This window comes from Salmo trutta, unplaced genomic scaffold (assembly GCF_901001165.1).
Source record: "Salmo trutta unplaced genomic scaffold, fSalTru1.1, whole genome shotgun sequence".
Taxonomy (NCBI): Eukaryota; Metazoa; Chordata; class Actinopteri; order Salmoniformes; family Salmonidae; genus Salmo; species Salmo trutta.
In genome coordinates, this window is record NW_021823043.1 from 653,293 (window position 1) to 670,635 (window position 17,343).

A 17,343-nucleotide genomic window follows, 5' to 3' on the forward strand; every position below is an offset into this window, starting at 1 on the left:
TGAGACAGTTAGCCAACCAGACAGTCAGTCAGGCACTGAGACAGTTAACCAACCAGACAGTCAGTCAGGCACTGAGACGGTTAACCAACCAGACAGTAAGTCAGGCACTGAGACGGTTAACCAGACAGTCAGTCAGGCACTGAGACGGTTAACCAACCAGACAGTCAGTCAGGCACTGAGACGGTTAACCAACCAGACAGTCAGACAGTCAGTGAGACAGTTAGCCAACCAGACAGTCAGTCAGGCACTGAGACAGTTAACCAACCAGACAGTCAGACAGTCAGTGAGACAGTTAGCCAACCAGACAGTCAGTCACTGTCAGCCAGTCAGGCAGTGAGACAGTGACATCCTCCAGTATGGGCCCCAGCATGCAGCTCTGTCTCTCTCTCTGACTGATGTGAGTGATGTGAGGGTGGTGTGCAGAGGGATTCAATCTCATAGTAAATCATCTGCCTCTAATGTAATGTAGGTCTCAGATCCAATCTCTCACTCTCACATTCTCTTGTTCTCTCTCTCTCGCGCTCTCCCTCTTTTTCTCCAGCTCTCTCTTTCCTCTCGGTCTCTCTCTCTGAGGGTGGTCTCAGGCTACAGTACAGTCGTCTTTTAGTCCATCAGAGTTTGATTATGAATACCAGAGGCATTTCAAAATCTCATTCCGTTGTTAGAGTAGAACACGTACACATTACATCACATTACAGGAAGACACTGGAGACAGAGAAACTGTGAGACTGTCTCTGAGCGAGTTACTTCCACTGTAGTCCATGAGTTGATCATATGAGATGTATGGTGTTAAACAGGAGTCCCACTAATGCAGCTACACTCGTCCTGCCACAGACCTGCCAGGATCATGTCTCCTTCATTAAAGGCAGAAGATAAGACGTAAAGGAGCTGCTTTTTTCTTCCTGTCTGTTGACCTCTTCTCCTCGCAATCAGCTCTGCTTCATTAGAAAGCTTCAACTGGAAAAGAATGTGCATCACACACCAAAAGGAGAGGCTGGTGATATGTCTCCCGACGGGTTCATTCATACCGTGGCGTGACGTGGAGCTCCATGCATGGACATGTGTAGAAACCATGGCTGTGTGAAAGATGTGCACATCCCAAATCTCCATTCTGGGGTCAACAGCTGATTTACAGTAATTCTGTGAATAATGAGAAATTATATAATGGTTACCAGGATAGGAAACCTACACATTATTAACCTGCAAATCATGCAGAAACAAACCCTATGAAGGCTAATTGAGGATATAATGGTTACCAGGAAAGGAAGCCTAGTGTATCTGTTAAGCTGCTCGTCATGCTGAAACAAACCATATTGACTTCTATCATGGTGTTGTCTAACACATCATCCCAACACAATTTACATGATTGTGAGGTCAAGTTGGTCTCTGACACAGGAGGTTGGTGGCACCTTAATTGGGGAGGACAGGCTTGTGGTAATGGCTGGACCGGAATCGGTGGAATGGTATCAAATACATCAAACACATGGTTTCCATGGTTTCCAAGTGTTTGATACCATTCCATTCGCTCCATTCCAGCCATTATTATGAGCTGTCCTCCCCTCAGCAGCCTCCAACGGTCTCTGGAATATTCTCATGGATAATAAAAGTCGACTTATCTCCTCTCATCTCCTCTCATCTCTTCTCCTCCCTTCTTTTCTCCTCTCTTGTCCTCTCTTCTCTTGTCTCCTCTCTTCTGTCTCTTCTGTCTCCTCTCTTCTGCCTCCTCTCTTCTGTCTCCTCTCTTCTGTCTCTTCTCCTCTGTTCTCTTCTGTCTCCTCTCTTCTGCCTCCTCTCTTCTGTCTCCTCTCTTCTGTCTCCTCTCTTCTGCCTCCTCTCTTCTGTCTCCTCTCTTCCCTGTCCTGTAGCTGTCAGAGTGTAAGGAGCGTATGTTGGAGCTAGAGAAGGCCTTGGAGGATCCAGGACAGGAGAACAGGGCCAGAGAGCTGGAGGGGAACGACCCATCTCCTGTTGAACTCATCCAGAAGATAGAACAGGTAAAGCCTACAGTACTGAAGCTGCTTTACAGTCATGCAGGCAGATTTCAGAACCGTGGGTAGGTCTGAGTCTAAACGGTCAGTGTATCTGAAGGAGACTAAGAACACAAACTATGCCACTTTTCTTTCTTGAGGGAAGGTGAAGTCATCAATCAAGATTACCACCAATTAATCATATCCCGTCGTTATAATTGATTGAGGTTGAAGCTGTCTCATGTTAATGTGGGTTAATGCGTGTGTGTGTGTGTGTGTGTATGTGTGTGTGTGTGTGTGTGTGTGTGTGTGTGTGTGTGTGTGTGTGTGTGTGTGTGTGTGTGTGTGCGTGCGTGCGTGCGTGCGTGCGTGCGTGTTTCAGTTGGAGGTTGGCTTGGCGGAGCGGGAAGAGCTGCTCCTGGAGAAGGACTTGGTGTTTGAGCAGGTGACCCGGCTTTCTCAGCGAATCAGAGCTAAGGCCGAGAACGGCAAGCAGGACACACTGCAGCTAGCCAAGAAGGTACTCTCTTACACACACACACACACACACACACACACACACACACACACACACACACACACACACACACACACACACACACACACACACACAGGAGGCAGCCAAAAGGGTACACACACACACACACACACACAGGAAGCAGCCAAGAAGGCATCTACTGCCAAACTCATCCATTCACACACTCACAGTCGGGGTAGAGGATCTTGGAGCGTGGTGGCTCCATGTGCCTGGTGCAGCCTAGCAGACTGACTGCCCTCTAACCCCGGCTCCCTGCAGGGCCCAGCCCAGTGTCTCCTGGATGAAGTATCACCTGCCCACCAGGCCAAGGCTGTTAGTTATCTCAATGAGTCAATGAGCCATGTTACACACACACAGCCAATGAGTCATGTTACACACACACAGCCAATGAGCCAAAGTTGCTGTGCACTCTGAGGCAAATCCTCTCAGGACGCTTAGATAACCTCACTGGGCCCCAGCAGCCAGCATGCCAAGCTGAGGCTCTGGGATCTGGAGGATGTTAGATATCAGTTTATCTGGGGGATGTTAGATATCAGTTTGATCTGGAGGATGTTAGATATTAGTTTATCTGGGGGATGTTAGATTGATCTGGAGGATGTTAGATATCAGTTTGATCTGGAGGATGTTAGATATTCGTTTATCTGGAGGATGTTAGTTATCAGTTTATCTGTGGGATGTTAGATATCAGTTTGATCTGGAGGATATTAGATATCAGTTTGATCTGGAGGATGTTAGATAACAGTTTGATCTGGAGGATGTTAGATATCAGTTTGATCTGGAGGATGTTAGATATTAGTTTGATCTGGAGGATGTTAGATATCAGTTTGATCTGGAGGATGTTAGATATTAGTTTATCTGGGGGATGTTAGATATCAGTTTGATCTGGAGGATGTTAGATATTCGTTTATCTGTGGGATGTTAGATATCAGTTTATCTGTGGGATGTTAGATATCAGTTTGATCTGGAGGATGTTAGATATCAGTTTGATCTGGAGGATGTTAGATATCAGTTTGATCTGGAGGATGTTAGATATCAGTTTGATCTGGAGGATGTTAGATAACAGTTTGATCTGGAGGATGTTAGATATCAGTTTGATCTGGAGGATGTTAGATATTAGTTTGATCTGGAGGATGTTAGATTGATCTGGAGGATGTTAGATATTAGTTTGATCTGGAGGATGTTAGATATCAGTTTGATCTGGAGGATGTTAGATATTAGTTTATCTGGAGGATGTTAGATATTAGTTTATCTGGAGGATGTTAGATATCAGTTTGATCTGGAGGATGTTAGATATCAGTTTGATCTGGAGGATGTTAGATATCAGTTTGATCTGGAGGATGTTAGATATTAGTTTGATCTGGAGGATGTTAGATATCAGTTTGATCTGGAGGATGTTAGATATCAGTTTATCTGGGGGATGTTAGATATTAGTTTATCTGGAGGATGTTAGATCTCAGTTTGATCTGGAGGATGTTAGATATCAGTTTGATCTGGAGGATGTTAGATATCAGTTTGATCTGGAGGATGTTAGATATTCGTTTGATCTGGAGGATGTTAGATTTTAGTTTGATCTGGAGGATGTTAGATTGATCTGGAGGATGTTAGATATTAGTTTGATCTGGAGGATGTTAGATATTAGTTTATCTGGAGGATGTTAGATATCAGTTTGATCTGGAGGATGTTAGATATTAGTTTGATCTGGAGGATGTTAGATTGATCTTGAGGATGTTAGATATTAGTTTGATCTGGAGGATGTTAGATATTAGTTTGATCTGGAGGATGTTAGATATCAGTTTGATCTGGAGGATGTTAGATATCAGTTTGATCTGGAGGATGTTAGATATCAGTTTATCTGGGGGATGTTAGATATTAGTTTATCTGGAGGATGTTAGATATCAGTTTGATCTGGAGGATGTTAGATATCAGTTTGATCTGGAGGATGTTAGATTTTAGTTTGATCTGGAGGATGTTAGATTGATCTGGAGGATGTTAGATATTAGTTTGATCTGGAGGATGTTAGATATTAGTTTATCTGGAGGATGTTAGATATCAGTTTGATCTGGAGGATGTTAGATATTAGTTTGATCTGGAGGATGTTAGATTGATCTTGAGGATGTTAGATATTAGTTTGATCTGGAGGATGTTAGATTGATCTGGAGGATGTTAGATATTAGTTTGATCTGGAGGATGTTAGATATTAGATTGATCTGGAGGATGTTAGATATTAGTTTATCTAGAGGATGTTAGATATTAGTTTATCTGGAGGATGTTAGATATCAGTTTGATCTGGAGGATGTTAGATATCAGTTTGATCTGGAGGATGTTAGATATCAGTTTATCTGGGGGATGTTAGATATTAGTTTATCTGGAGGATGTTAGATATCAGTTTGATCTGGAGGATGTTAGATATCATTACATTTACATTTAAGTCATTTAGCAGACGCTCTTATCCAGAGCGACTTACAAATTGGTGCATTCACCTTGTGATATCCAGTGGAACAACCACTTTACAATAGTGCATCTAAATCTTTTAGGGGGGGGGGGGGGGGGTTAGAAGGATTACTTTATCCTATCCCAGGTATTCCTTAAAGAGGTGGGGTTTCAGGATGTTAGATATCAGTTTGATCTGGAGGATGTTAGATATCAGTTTGATCTGGAGGATGTTAGATTGATCTGGAGGATGTTAGATATTAGTTTGATCTGGAGGATGTTAGATATTAGTTTATCTGGAGGATGTTAGATATCAGTTTGATCTGGAGGATGTTAGATATTAGTTTGATCTGAAGGATGTTAGATTGATCTTGAGGATGTTAGATATTAGTTTGATCTGGAGGATGTTAGATTGATCTGGAGGATGTTAGATATTAGTTTGATCTGGAGGATGTTAGATATTAGATTGATCTGGAGGATGTTAGATATTAGTTTATCTGGAGGATGTTAGATTGATCTGGAGGATATTAGATTTTAGTTTGATCTGGAGGATGTTAGATATTAGTTTATCTGGAGGATGTTAGATTGATCTGGAGGATGTTAGATTGATCTGGAGGATATTAGATTGATCTGGAGGATGTTAGATATTAGTTTATCTGGAGGATGTTAGATTGATCTGGAGGATGTTAGATTGATCTGGAGGATATTAGATTGATCTGGAGGATGTTAGATAACAGTTTGATCTGCAGGATGTTAGATATCAGTTTGATCTGGAGGATGTTAGATATTAGTTTGATCTGGAGGATGTTAGATTGATCTGGAGGATGTTAGATATTAGATTGATCTGGAGGATGTTAGATATCAGTTTGATCTGGAGGATGTTAGATATTAGTTTTACTGGAGGATGTTAGATATCAGTTTGATCTGGAGGATGTTAGATATCAGTTTGATCTGGAGGATGTTAGATATCAGTTTGATCTGGAGGATGTTAGATATCAGTTTATCTGGGGGATGTTAGATATCAGTTTATCTGGAGGATGTTAAATATCAGTTTGATCTGGAGGATGTTAGATATCAGTTTGATCTGGAGGATGTTAGATATTAGTTTGATCTGGAGGATGTTAGATTGATCTGGAGGATGTTAGATATTAGTTTGATCTGGAGGATGTTAGATATCAGTTTGATCTGGAGGATGTTAGATATTAGATTGATCTGGAGGATGTTAGATATTAGTTTGATCTGGAGGATGTTAGATATTAGTTTATCTGGAGGATGTTAGATTGATCTGGAGGATATTAGATTGATCTGGAGGATGTTAGATATTAGTTTATCTGGAGGATGTTAGATGTCAGTTTGATCTGGAGGATGTTAGATATTAGATTGATCTGGAGGATGTTAGATTGATCTGGAGGATATTAGATTGATCTGGAGGATGTTAGATATTAGTTTGATCTGGAGGATGTTAGATATTAGTTTATCTGGAGGATGTTAGATTGATCTGGAGGATATTAGATTGATCTGGAGGATGTTAGATATTAGTTTATCTGGAGGATTTTAGATGTCAGTTTGATCTGGAGGATGTTAGATATTAGATTGATCTGGAGGATGTTAGATATTAGTTTGATCTGGAGGATGTTAGATTTTAGTTTGATCTGGAGGATGTTAGATTGATCTGGAGGATGTTAGATATTAATTTGATCTGGAGGATGTTAAATATTAGTTTGATCTGGAGGATGTTAGATATTAGTTTGATCTGGAGGATGTTAGATTGATCTGGAGGATGTTAGATATTAGTTTGATCTGAAGGATGTTAGATATCAGTTTGATCTGGAGGATGTTAGATATTAGATTGATCTGGAGGATGTTAGATATTAGTTTGATCTGGAGGATGTTAGATATCAGTTTATCTGGAGGATGTTAGATTGATCTGGAGGATATTAGATTGATCTGGAGGATGTTAGATATTAGTTTGATCTGGAGGATGTTAGATATTAGTTTATCTGGAGGATGTCAGATTGATCTGGAGGATGTTAGATATTAGTTTATCTGGAGGATGTTAGATTGATCTGGAGGATATTAGATTGATCTGGAGGATGTTAGATATTTGTTTATCTGGAGGATGTTAGATTGATCTGGAGGATGTTAGATATCAGTTTGATCTGGAGGATGTTAGATATCAGTTTGATCTGGAGGATGTTAGATATTAGTTTGATCTGGAGGATGTTAGATATTAGATTGATCTGGAGGATGTTAGATATTAGTTTATCTGGAGGATGTTAGATTGATCTGGAGGATATTAGATTTTAGTTTGATCTGGAGGATGTTAGATATTAGTTTATCTGGAGGATGTTAGATTGATCTGGAGGATGTTAGATTGATCTGGAGGATATTAGATTGATCTGGAGGATGTTAGATATTAGTTTATCTGGAGGATGTTAGATTGATCTGGAGGATGTTAGATTGATCTGGAGGATATTAGATTGATCTGGAGGATGTTAGATAACAGTTTGATCTGCAGGATGTTAGATATCAGTTTGATCTGGAGGATGTTAGATATTAGTTTGATCTGGAGGATGTTAGATTGATCTGGAGGATGTTAGATATTAGATTGATCTGGAGGATGTTAGATATCAGTTTGATCTGGAGGATGTTAGATATTAGTTTTACTGGAGGATGTTAGATATCAGTTTGATCTGGAGGATGTTAGATATCAGTTTGATCTGGAGGATGTTAGATATCAGTTTATCTGGGGGATGTTAGATATCAGTTTATCTGGAGGATGTTAAATATCAGTTTGATCTGGAGGATGTTAGATATCAGTTTGATCTGGAGGATGTTAGATATTAGTTTGATCTGGAGGATGTTAGATTGATCTGGAGGATGTTAGATATTAGTTTGATCTGGAGGATGTTAGATATCAGTTTGATCTGGAGGATGTTAGATATTAGATTGATCTGGAGGATGTTAGATATTAGTTTGATCTGGAGGATGTTAGATATTAGTTTATCTGGAGGATGTTAGATTGATCTGGAGGATATTAGATTGATCTGGAGGATGTTAGATATTAGTTTATCTGGAGGATGTTAGATGTCAGTTTGATCTGGAGGATGTTAGATATTAGATTGATCTGGAGGATGTTAGATTGATCTGGAGGATATTAGATTGATCTGGAGGATGTTAGATATTAGTTTGATCTGGAGGATGTTAGATATTAGTTTATCTGGAGGATGTTAGATTGATCTGGAGGATATTAGATTGATCTGGAGGATGTTAGATATTAGTTTATCTGGAGGATGTTAGATGTCAGTTTGATCTGGAGGATGTTAGATATTAGATTGATCTGGAGGATGTTAGATATTAGTTTGATCTGGAGGATGTTAGATTTTAGTTTGATCTGGAGGATGTTAGATTGATCTGGAGGATGTTAGATATTAATTTGATCTGGAGGATGTTAAATATTAGTTTGATCTGGAGGATGTTAGATATTAGTTTGATCTGGAGGATGTTAGATTGATCTGGAGGATGTTAGATATTAGTTTGATCTGAAGGATGTTAGATATCAGTTTGATCTGGAGGATGTTAGATATTAGATTGATCTGGAGGATGTTAGATATTAGTTTGATCTGGAGGATGTTAGATATCAGTTTATCTGGAGGATGTTAGATTGATCTGGAGGATATTAGATTGATCTGGAGGATGTTAGATATTAGTTTGATCTGGAGGATGTTAGATATTAGTTTATCTGGAGGATGTCAGATTGATCTGGAGGATGTTAGATATTAGTTTATCTGGAGGATGTTAGATTGATCTGGAGGATATTAGATTGATCTGGAGGATGTTAGATATTTGTTTATCTGGAGGATGTTAGATTGATCTGGAGGATGTTAGATATCAGTTTGATCTGGAGGATGTTAGATATCAGTTTGATCTGGAGGATGTTAGATATTAGATTGATCTGGAGGATGTTAAATATTAGTTTGATTTGGAGGATGTTAGATATTAGTTTATCTGGAGGATGTTAGATTGATCTGGAGGATATTAGATTGATCTGGAGGATGTTAGATAATAGTTTGATCTGGAGGATGTTAGATATTAGTTTGATCTGGAGGATGTCAGATTGATCTGGAGGATGTTAGATATTAGATTGATCTGGAGGATGTTAGATATCAGTTTGATCTGGAGGATGTTAGATGTTAGATTGATCTGGAGGATGTTAGATATCAGTTTGATCTGGAGGATGTTAGATATTAGATTGATCTGGAGGATGTTAGATGTTAGATTGATCTGGAGGATATTAGATTGATCTGGAGGATGTTAGCTATCAGTTTGATCTGGAGGATGTTAGATATTAGATTGATCTGGAGGATGTTAAATGTTAGATTGATCTGGAGGATATTAGATATCAGTTTGCTCTGGAGGATGTTAGATATTAGTTTGATTTGGAGGATGTTAGATATTAGTTTGATCTGGAGGATGTTAGATATTAGTTTGATCTGGAGGATGTTAGATATTAGTTTGAGTGCATTATTGGGTGACTGAGTGTGTCTGAGTATATACATGTTGTGTGTGTATTGGAGGCAGGAATGGAAATGAATGTAGCCCGCTAGCCAAAGGCTAGTACTGTTCAGACCAGGCTAGCATTGTTCAGACCAGGCTAGTAGAACATGTTCCCAACTACCCCGCCGGCTAGAGAAACTGTCTTTTCAAATATCATGTCTGTCAGGCTGTCTGTGCGTTAACCAACCCCGTCTCCTCTCTCTCAGGTGAATGAGTTGCAGGGCCGTATCAAGGAGTCAACCAGGAGGATGATGGCCGTGGTGTCTGAGTTGTCGATGCGCCAAGCCAGCGCCATGACCCTGCAGCAGGTAAATAGGAGACTCTTTTAGATTGACCAGCATTTCCTAGTCTGGTGGACCCATACTGTAGATCCCTGTAGCCAACAGGGAGCACGCTAAGGTCAAGTCTAAGAATTATACTGTAGATCCCTGTAGCCAACAGGGAGCAGGCTAAGGTCAAGTCTAAGAATTATACTGTAGATCCCTGTAGCCAACTGGGACCAGGCTAAGGTCAAGTCTAAGAATTATACTGTAGATCCCTGTAGCCAACTGGGACCAGGCTAAGGTCAAGTCTAAGAATTATACTGTAGATCCCTGTAGCCAACTGGGACCAGGCTAAGGTCAAGTCTAAGGATTTCCAACTTTTACGACATCATCCTCTTTCCCTACATCGATCTACCCAAGCACAAATATCCTCCTAATAATCGTCCTCTTCCTGACATTCCATGTCTTGACCCCACCCATGTCAGGAGCTGAAGGAGAGGGAGCTGTTCCTGGACACCTGTCACCGGCGCCTGGACCAGGGTCTGCCCCCCTCTGAAGACCTGGAGCTGGAGTGGCAACACATCCTCAGGGATGAGCAGCGCAGACAGGCCGACCAGCAGGAGAAAGACAGGGTCAGTCACCCTCCATGGCCCTCTACCACAGGACTTTGAATTATGGATAATTAATGGATGAATTCATAAATGTTGAACTTGATGCTGAACTTTTGTACCTCTACACTGATAAGTTAACACTGCATTTAACACTTTGACTGTCTGGCAATCAGATAGAAACGTTTTATGTAGAATAGACGTGCCTTTCTGACATGTAGAAAATGAGGAATCTTGTCAGCTCTATTCATGGTATTTCTATCTGCAATGTTCAGTACATTGAACCCTGTTCTCTCCAGTACATTTCTAGATACTGTTTTAGATGTACAGTATACCATGAGTTAAATACCAGTATATGGTATACTATGTTGAGGACCTGGATTCTCTCCTCTGTTACAGCTGGTGGAGGAGGAGGAGAGGTCCCAGCTCCCTAGTGGGGTGTACACCACGGCCGAGGCCCGACCCAACGCCTACATCCCCCTGGGGGACACCCTGCCCCTGCCCAAGCCCTACGGAGCCCTGGCCCCCTTCAAACCCTCCGAGCCCGGCACCAACATCAGACACATTCGCAAGCCTGAACCAAAACCTATTGAGATATAGACCTGGACCAAACCCATTGAGATATACTGTAGACCTGGACCAAACCCATTGAGATATACTGTAGACCTGGACCAAACCCATTGAGGTATACTGTAGACCTGGACCAAACACATTGAGATATACTGTAGACCTGGACCAAACCCATTGAGGTATACTGTAGACCTGGACTAAACCCATTGAGATATACTGTAGACCTGGACCAACCCCTCTACTACTACGTCTAACCCACCTAGATCTATCTGGGACTATAGAGTGACAACATACATTTAATCAACATTTAATTCAGTTAAATTTCTGTTGGCACTAATAGCACTCCATATGAGATACTCGGGTTACCAGGGACAGGAGAATATGTATCTAGGAGTGTAGCAGCCAATCATCATAGGACCTTTAGATTCTCAACACAAGCACAGCTCATTAAACAGCAGGTATATTTTAACCTCGTCTGCTGTTGATCCTTTTTCCTTCCTGAGAAGCGGAGCAGGGAGCGTGCCATGCATCTGGGTTGTATTTCTGCTGAAGTCAGAGGCACGAGGTCTTACTGGCAATACTGTAGCTGTTTCTATTTACCCTCCTCCAGTAACCTAGACCTCACAGAGAATCTTTCAGAGGGATTTCACTGATGATTCTTTACATTTCTGGTAAAGGAGGAAGAGAAAGTGGAGTGTGTGTGTGTGTGTGTGTGTGTGTGTGTGTGTGTGTGTGTGTGTGTGTGTGTGTGTGTGTGTGTGTGTGTGTGTGTGTGTGTGAGAGAGAGAGAGAGCGCTCTACGATTCTGAGAATCAAAGTTTGGCTTTGGGAGAAGTGTGCCTGGTGTTGTGACTTGTGGAAGCATCCAAACCAGTGACATCAGATATTCTGTAGAACGCCTGTTCATTTCCTGAGCGACTGTATCTGTGGAGTCAGCCAGGTCTCAGTCTGTTCCCTCAGCTAACAGGGTGTGTCTCTGACTGTCTCAACCATAACAATCCACACTGCAGCACAGTGGCTAACATTAGCATGTGATAATCAGAGTGATGATGGGATAATGTACTTATTTATGGTTTACTTATCTGTCCCTTAATGTCACTGTATGAGTCATAGGGAATAGTGTCAATGTGACGCTGCCACGGCTATCATGAGCAGTCTTATTGAACGAAGACAGACAGTTGTTAGAAACATGCAACAAATATTTTATTTAGAGTTTAATTGATACAATATGGCTTTACACACGTGTAAACATTACAAAAAAATCCCTTTTCCAGTTTATTATTGTACCTGATCCAACTCATTTCCTGGATTTCACTCCAAATCACTGTGTTATTCCTGAAATCTAACCATGCATCAGTTCCTCTGAAATGGAAATGTACAGACATCATACAGGACACATGTTGTGGTAATTCATACACCTTCCAGATAACTTTCCTTCTTACTGTAAGAGCCTCATCCATCTGGTTTGTGTGGGAGAGTTGAGCAACAGGCAGAGAGTGCAGAAATATAAATCTGTCAAATGAATGCTTAACCGGTGACTATTGTCACCAGACCCATTGTTCATCAGAATCAAATGTCTTTTCATAGATTCTCATGTATTGGAATGTTGAGTAATCAACATTTAAAGTGTAATTTCACACAGTCCCCGCTCTCTGACACAGTCCCCGCTCTCTGACACAGTCCCCGCTCTCTGACACAGTCCCCGCTCTCTGACACAGTCCCCGCTCTCTGACACAGTCCCCGCTCTCTGACACAGTCCCCGCTCTCTGACACAGTCCCCGCTCTCTGACACAGTTCCCCGCTCTCTGACACAGTCCCCGCTCTCTGACACAGTCCCCGCTCTCTGACACAGTCCCCGCTCTCTGACACAGTCCCCGCTCTCTGACACAGTCCCCGCTCTCTGACACAGTCCCCGCTCTCTGACACAGTCCCCGCTCTCTGACACAGTCCCCGCTCTCTGAGTATTAGTGGAATATGTAATGTTGAGTGATAACTTGGAGCCTCAACTGCTCCCCCTCTTTCTTCACCTCCCTTCACCTCTCGGTCTTTCACTCCCTCACTTGTCCTGGAAGCCCAGCAGGATCAGAGTCTGTTTCAGAGTCGTCTCCTCCACAAACCTGGCATCCACATTCTCCTGCTCCTCAAAAGGGTTCAGAGCTGCAACACAGAATAGACACACCATCAGACACCCACACACAGAACACACACAGTACACACACAGTACACACCATCAGACACCCACACACAGAACACACACAGTACACACACAGAACACACACAGAACACACACACAGTACACACACAGAACACACACAATATACACACAGAACACACACAGAACACACACAGTACACACACAGTACACACACAATACACACACACAGAACACACACACAGAACACACACAATATACACACACAATATACACAGAACACACACAGTACACACACAGTACACACACAGTACACAGTTTGGCTTGGCTGTTTAATAAGCTAGTTTCACTTGTAGAGACAAGAGAAACATTCTCTGAATAAATACCTCGATCTTCCACATCCAACAGAATTTTGGTCAGGAAGGTGAGAGGCAGGAACTCAGGCCTGAAGCCAGGCTCGTCTCTCTCCATGAACATAGAACCCTGGAACAACAGACAAAGCATCTAACTAATCAAGTCCAGCAGTATTTACTTCCTGCTCTTGGTGGTATTGAATTGGTGATTGTACAGTTGATTAGTGGAAGCTGAATAAGACAGTGTTACTTTGGTTTTGGCGTGTTTCTCCAGCAGGCCTCTGACATAGTCTCTGGAGATACAGGCTGAACTGATGGGGTGATCCCACAGGTGACAGATCCTCTGCTCCATGGGCTGGAAATAACAGCAACAGTCATCTGGTTACCCCATGTCCTCTATCACCAGGCCTTCAACAGAAGTTTCTCAACCTGTGTAAAACCTATCGTGTTGACTGGTAAATGAGTGGCTATTCGCTATGGCCCGATTCTGACTTAAGAAAGGCGTCATTTCCTACGCACGCCTTTCCTACGCACTTCTCAGTAGTTGGTATTCAGACTTACCTTATGCAGGTGCGTAACGGGCTTTGCAGGCGTTTCCCTTGCACATGTAATTCAACCGATGAAAACCCTCCCACTTGCTGGCCAACAGATTTTCTCGTGGAGTTTTCATTCAATATGGTTTTCAGGACATTTCTCTTGAAGCCAATATGGTTTTCAGGACATTTCTCTTATTAAAGCCAATATGGTTTTCAGGACATTTCTCTTATTAAAGCCAATATGGTTTTCAGGACATTTCTCTTATTAAAGCCAATATGGTTTTCAGGACATTTCTCTTGAAGCCAATATGGTTTTCAGGACATTTCTCTTATTAAAGCCAATATGGTTTTCAGGACATTTCTCTTAAAGCCAATATGGTGATTAGATTTAACGTAGCTACAACGAGCTGTGGCTCAAAGCAGCCTCAAACGTTTTCAGTCAGACATTCACTCTTGCCATACAGAGTTGAAATATCAAGCCAACATTTTGAATTGAATAACATTGCTTGTGAGCTTCAGAGCTGTAACGATTTCAAACCGACTTGGAGGCGCACTTTGGCTTTGAAGGCAAGTACAAACGCATACTAGTAGTAGTCATCGCTCCTTCTCGCGAGTCTACACATCCTGCGAAACAGTGTCATCTCACTGGCTTCTTCTGGGGATTTTGTCTCCGATCTCAACTTGTCTGGGGCAGCTAAATCAGGGCCAAAATAATGTAGTGTACACCCGGCTTAAGGCATCCCTTTAAATACGGTGTACCCTTAATTATAATTTTGTTGACAGACTAGAATAGATGGAGAGAACGGGCTCAGACAATAGGGATCAATGAAAGAAAGACATCTATACATCTTTATCTCCGTTTCAACTGGTAGATTTAAAAATACTCTGATCTGTTAGATTATTTAGGCACATTTTAGTCTTAGGAAAGTATGTATGAATCATAAACCAACCGGTTTGGAGAGCCTTTACTCACAAAATATATTTATGAATAAAAAATACAGTGGTTTGATTCAATGTATGAAATATTGGAAGGTGGAAAAAGTGTAGAATAGGGGTTGAACTTCGGCCTGTCCCCGAGGGCGCTCAGAGTGTTCTATAGGAGCACCATTGAGAGCATACTGTTGGGCTGCATCACAGCCTGCTGCGGCAACTCCACCGCCGCGGACCACAAGGCACTTCAGAGGGTGATAAGTGCAGCCGAACACACCATTGGTGCACACTGCCTGACCCGCAGGACCCTACACCACCAGGTGTCTCAGGAAGTAACTGTGGCTCAGTTGGTAGAGCATGGTGTTTGCAACGCCAGGGTTGTTGGTTCGATTCCCACGGGGGACCAGTACGGAGAAAAAAAAATGCATGAAATGGAATGTATGCATTCACTACTGTAAGTCGCTCTGGATAAGAGCGTCTGCTAAATGACTAAAATGTAAATGTAAGGCCAAGAAGATCATCAAGGACCTCAGCCAACCCGAGCCACGCCCTGTTCTCCCCACTTCAATCACTCAGACGCGGGCAGTACAGGAGCATCATGACAAAAACGAACAGACTGGCCAATAGCTTCTGCCCTGAGACCATCAGGCTGCTAAATAGCCACCACTAGTCAGCTACCTTCCCCCCGCTACTCCCCCGATGGACATTTCCCACCCACCCCCCAACTGACTTTTACTCTGCCCCCACCCCAACGACATTCATCACTGTTGCAGTTGTTAATATGTATATTATAATTGTAATTCATTTTTATTAATCATTTTTATTGATTTGATTTCACTTGGTCCTCACACCCCTCAATGATCATGCTGCTCCCCTGCAGTCATTCCCCCCACCTCCTCAACAGTCTTTCCTCTGCTCCCCTGCAGTCATTCCCCCACCTCCTCAACAGTCTTTACTCTGCTCCCCTGCAGTCATTCCCCCCACCTCCTCAACAGTCTTTACTCTGCTCCCCTGCAGTCATTCCCCCCACCTCCTCAACAGTCTTTACTCTGCTCCCCTGCAGTCATTCCCCCCACCTCCTCAACAGTCTTTACTCTGCTCCCCTGCAGTCATTCCCCCCACCTCCTCAACAGTCTTTACTCTGCTCCCCTGCAGTCATTCCCCCCACCTCCTCAACAGTCTTTACTCTGCTCCCCTGCAGTCATTCCCCCACCTCCTCAACAGTCTTTACTCTGCTCCCCTGCAGTCATTCCCCCACCTCCTCAACAGTCTTTACTCTGCTCCCCTGCAGTCATTCCCCCACCTCCTCAACAGTCTTTACTCTGCTCCCCTGCAGTCATTCCCCCACCTCCTCAACAGTCTTTACTCTGCTCCCCTGCAGTCATTCCCCCACCTCCTCAACAGTCTTTACTCTGCTCCCCTGCAGTCATTCCCCCCACCTCCTCAACAGTCTTTACTCTGCTCCCCTGCAGTCATTCCCCCCACCTCCTCAACAGTCTTTACTCTGCTCCCCTGCAGTCATTCCCCCCACCTCCTCAACAGTCTTTACTCTGCTCCCCTGCAGTCATTCCCCCACCTCCTCAACAGTCTTTACTCTGCTCCCCTGCAGTCATTCCCCCACCTCCTCAACAGTCTTTACTCTGCTCCCCTGCAGTCATTCCCCCCACCTCCTCAACAGTCTTTACTCTGCTCCCCTGCAGTCATTCCCCCCACCTCCTCAACAGTCTTTACTCTGCTCCCCTGCAGTCATTCCCCCACCTCCTCAACAGTCTTTACTCTGCTCCCCTGCAGTCATTCCCCCACCTCCTCAACAGTCATTCCTCTGCTCCCCTGCAGTCATTCCCCCCACCTCCTCAACAGTCATTCCTCTGCCTCCACCCCAGTGGACATGTATTATTCATCACTGCCACAGTTATTATGATGTATATAGTGCTATTTCTATTGTTTTATTACCATTGTCATTATTTTATTTCCCTTAGTCCTGCATGTTGGAGCTTGGAGCCTAAGATTTTCACTGTACCCTGTAATCACACCTGAAACCCTGTACATGTGACTATTAAACACTGAATCAGAACCTGAACAATAGTCCTATAAGTCTACCCTGATTCTCACAACGGTCCAGGCGCGGTGAACCGTGAGTCTACCCTGATTCTCACAACGGTCCAGGCGCGGTGAACCGTGAGTCTACCCTGATTCTCACAACGGTCCAGTCGCGGTGAACCGTGAGTCTACCCTGATTCTCACAACGGTCCAGGCGTGGTGAACCGTGAGTCTACCCTGATTCTCACAACGGTCCAGGCGTGGTGAACCGTGAGTCTACCCTGATTCTCACAACGGTCCAGGCGTGGTGAACCGTGAGTCTACCCTGATTCTCACAACGGTCCAGTCGTGGTGAACCGTGAGTCTACCCTGATTCTCACAACGGTCCAGGCGTGGTGA

The 17,343-nt window shown here is 43.1% G+C and overlaps 3 protein-coding genes across 8 annotated transcripts in view; 2 read left to right on the forward strand and 1 right to left on the reverse strand.

Annotated features, from left to right (window-relative positions):
* The window catches only part of LOC115188399 (coiled-coil domain-containing protein 146), a 63,816-nt gene extending 52,414 nt beyond the window's left edge, over nucleotides 1–11,402 (forward strand). Inside the window, exons 16-20 of one of the 2 annotated variants that reach the window (XM_029747210.1) lie at nucleotides 1,866–1,994; nucleotides 2,350–2,487; nucleotides 9,699–9,800; nucleotides 10,241–10,387; nucleotides 10,763–11,402. In XM_029747210.1, coding sequence (XP_029603070.1) covers nucleotides 1,866–1,994; nucleotides 2,350–2,487; nucleotides 9,699–9,800; nucleotides 10,241–10,387; nucleotides 10,763–10,963 — 717 coding nt within the window. In that variant the 3' untranslated portion in view covers nucleotides 10,964–11,402. The remainder of the gene's footprint in view (nucleotides 1–1,865; nucleotides 1,995–2,349; nucleotides 2,488–9,698; nucleotides 9,801–10,240; nucleotides 10,388–10,762) is intronic. The other variant, XM_029747211.1, reaches the window with a different exon arrangement.
* LOC115188406 (transmembrane protein 60) overlaps nucleotides 1–17,343 on the forward strand; it is a 426,277-nt gene that overhangs the window by 246,736 nt on the left and 162,198 nt on the right. The window lies entirely within an intron of this gene.
* Nucleotides 12,734–17,343, reverse strand: part of LOC115188400 (gamma-secretase-activating protein) — a 35,066-nt gene continuing 30,456 nt past the window's right edge. For 2 of the 5 annotated variants that reach the window (XM_029747214.1, XM_029747213.1), the window contains 3 exons: nucleotides 13,689–13,793; nucleotides 13,472–13,568; nucleotides 12,948–13,090 (listed from right to left, as the gene is read on the reverse strand). In XM_029747214.1, the coding sequence (XP_029603074.1) occupies nucleotides 12,990–13,090; nucleotides 13,472–13,568; nucleotides 13,689–13,793 (303 nt within the window). In that variant the 3' untranslated portion in view covers nucleotides 12,948–12,989. Of the gene's footprint in view, nucleotides 13,091–13,471; nucleotides 13,569–13,688; nucleotides 13,794–17,343 lie in introns of those variants that run through there. The other 3 variants (XM_029747212.1, XM_029747216.1, XR_003876405.1) reach the window with 3 other exon arrangements.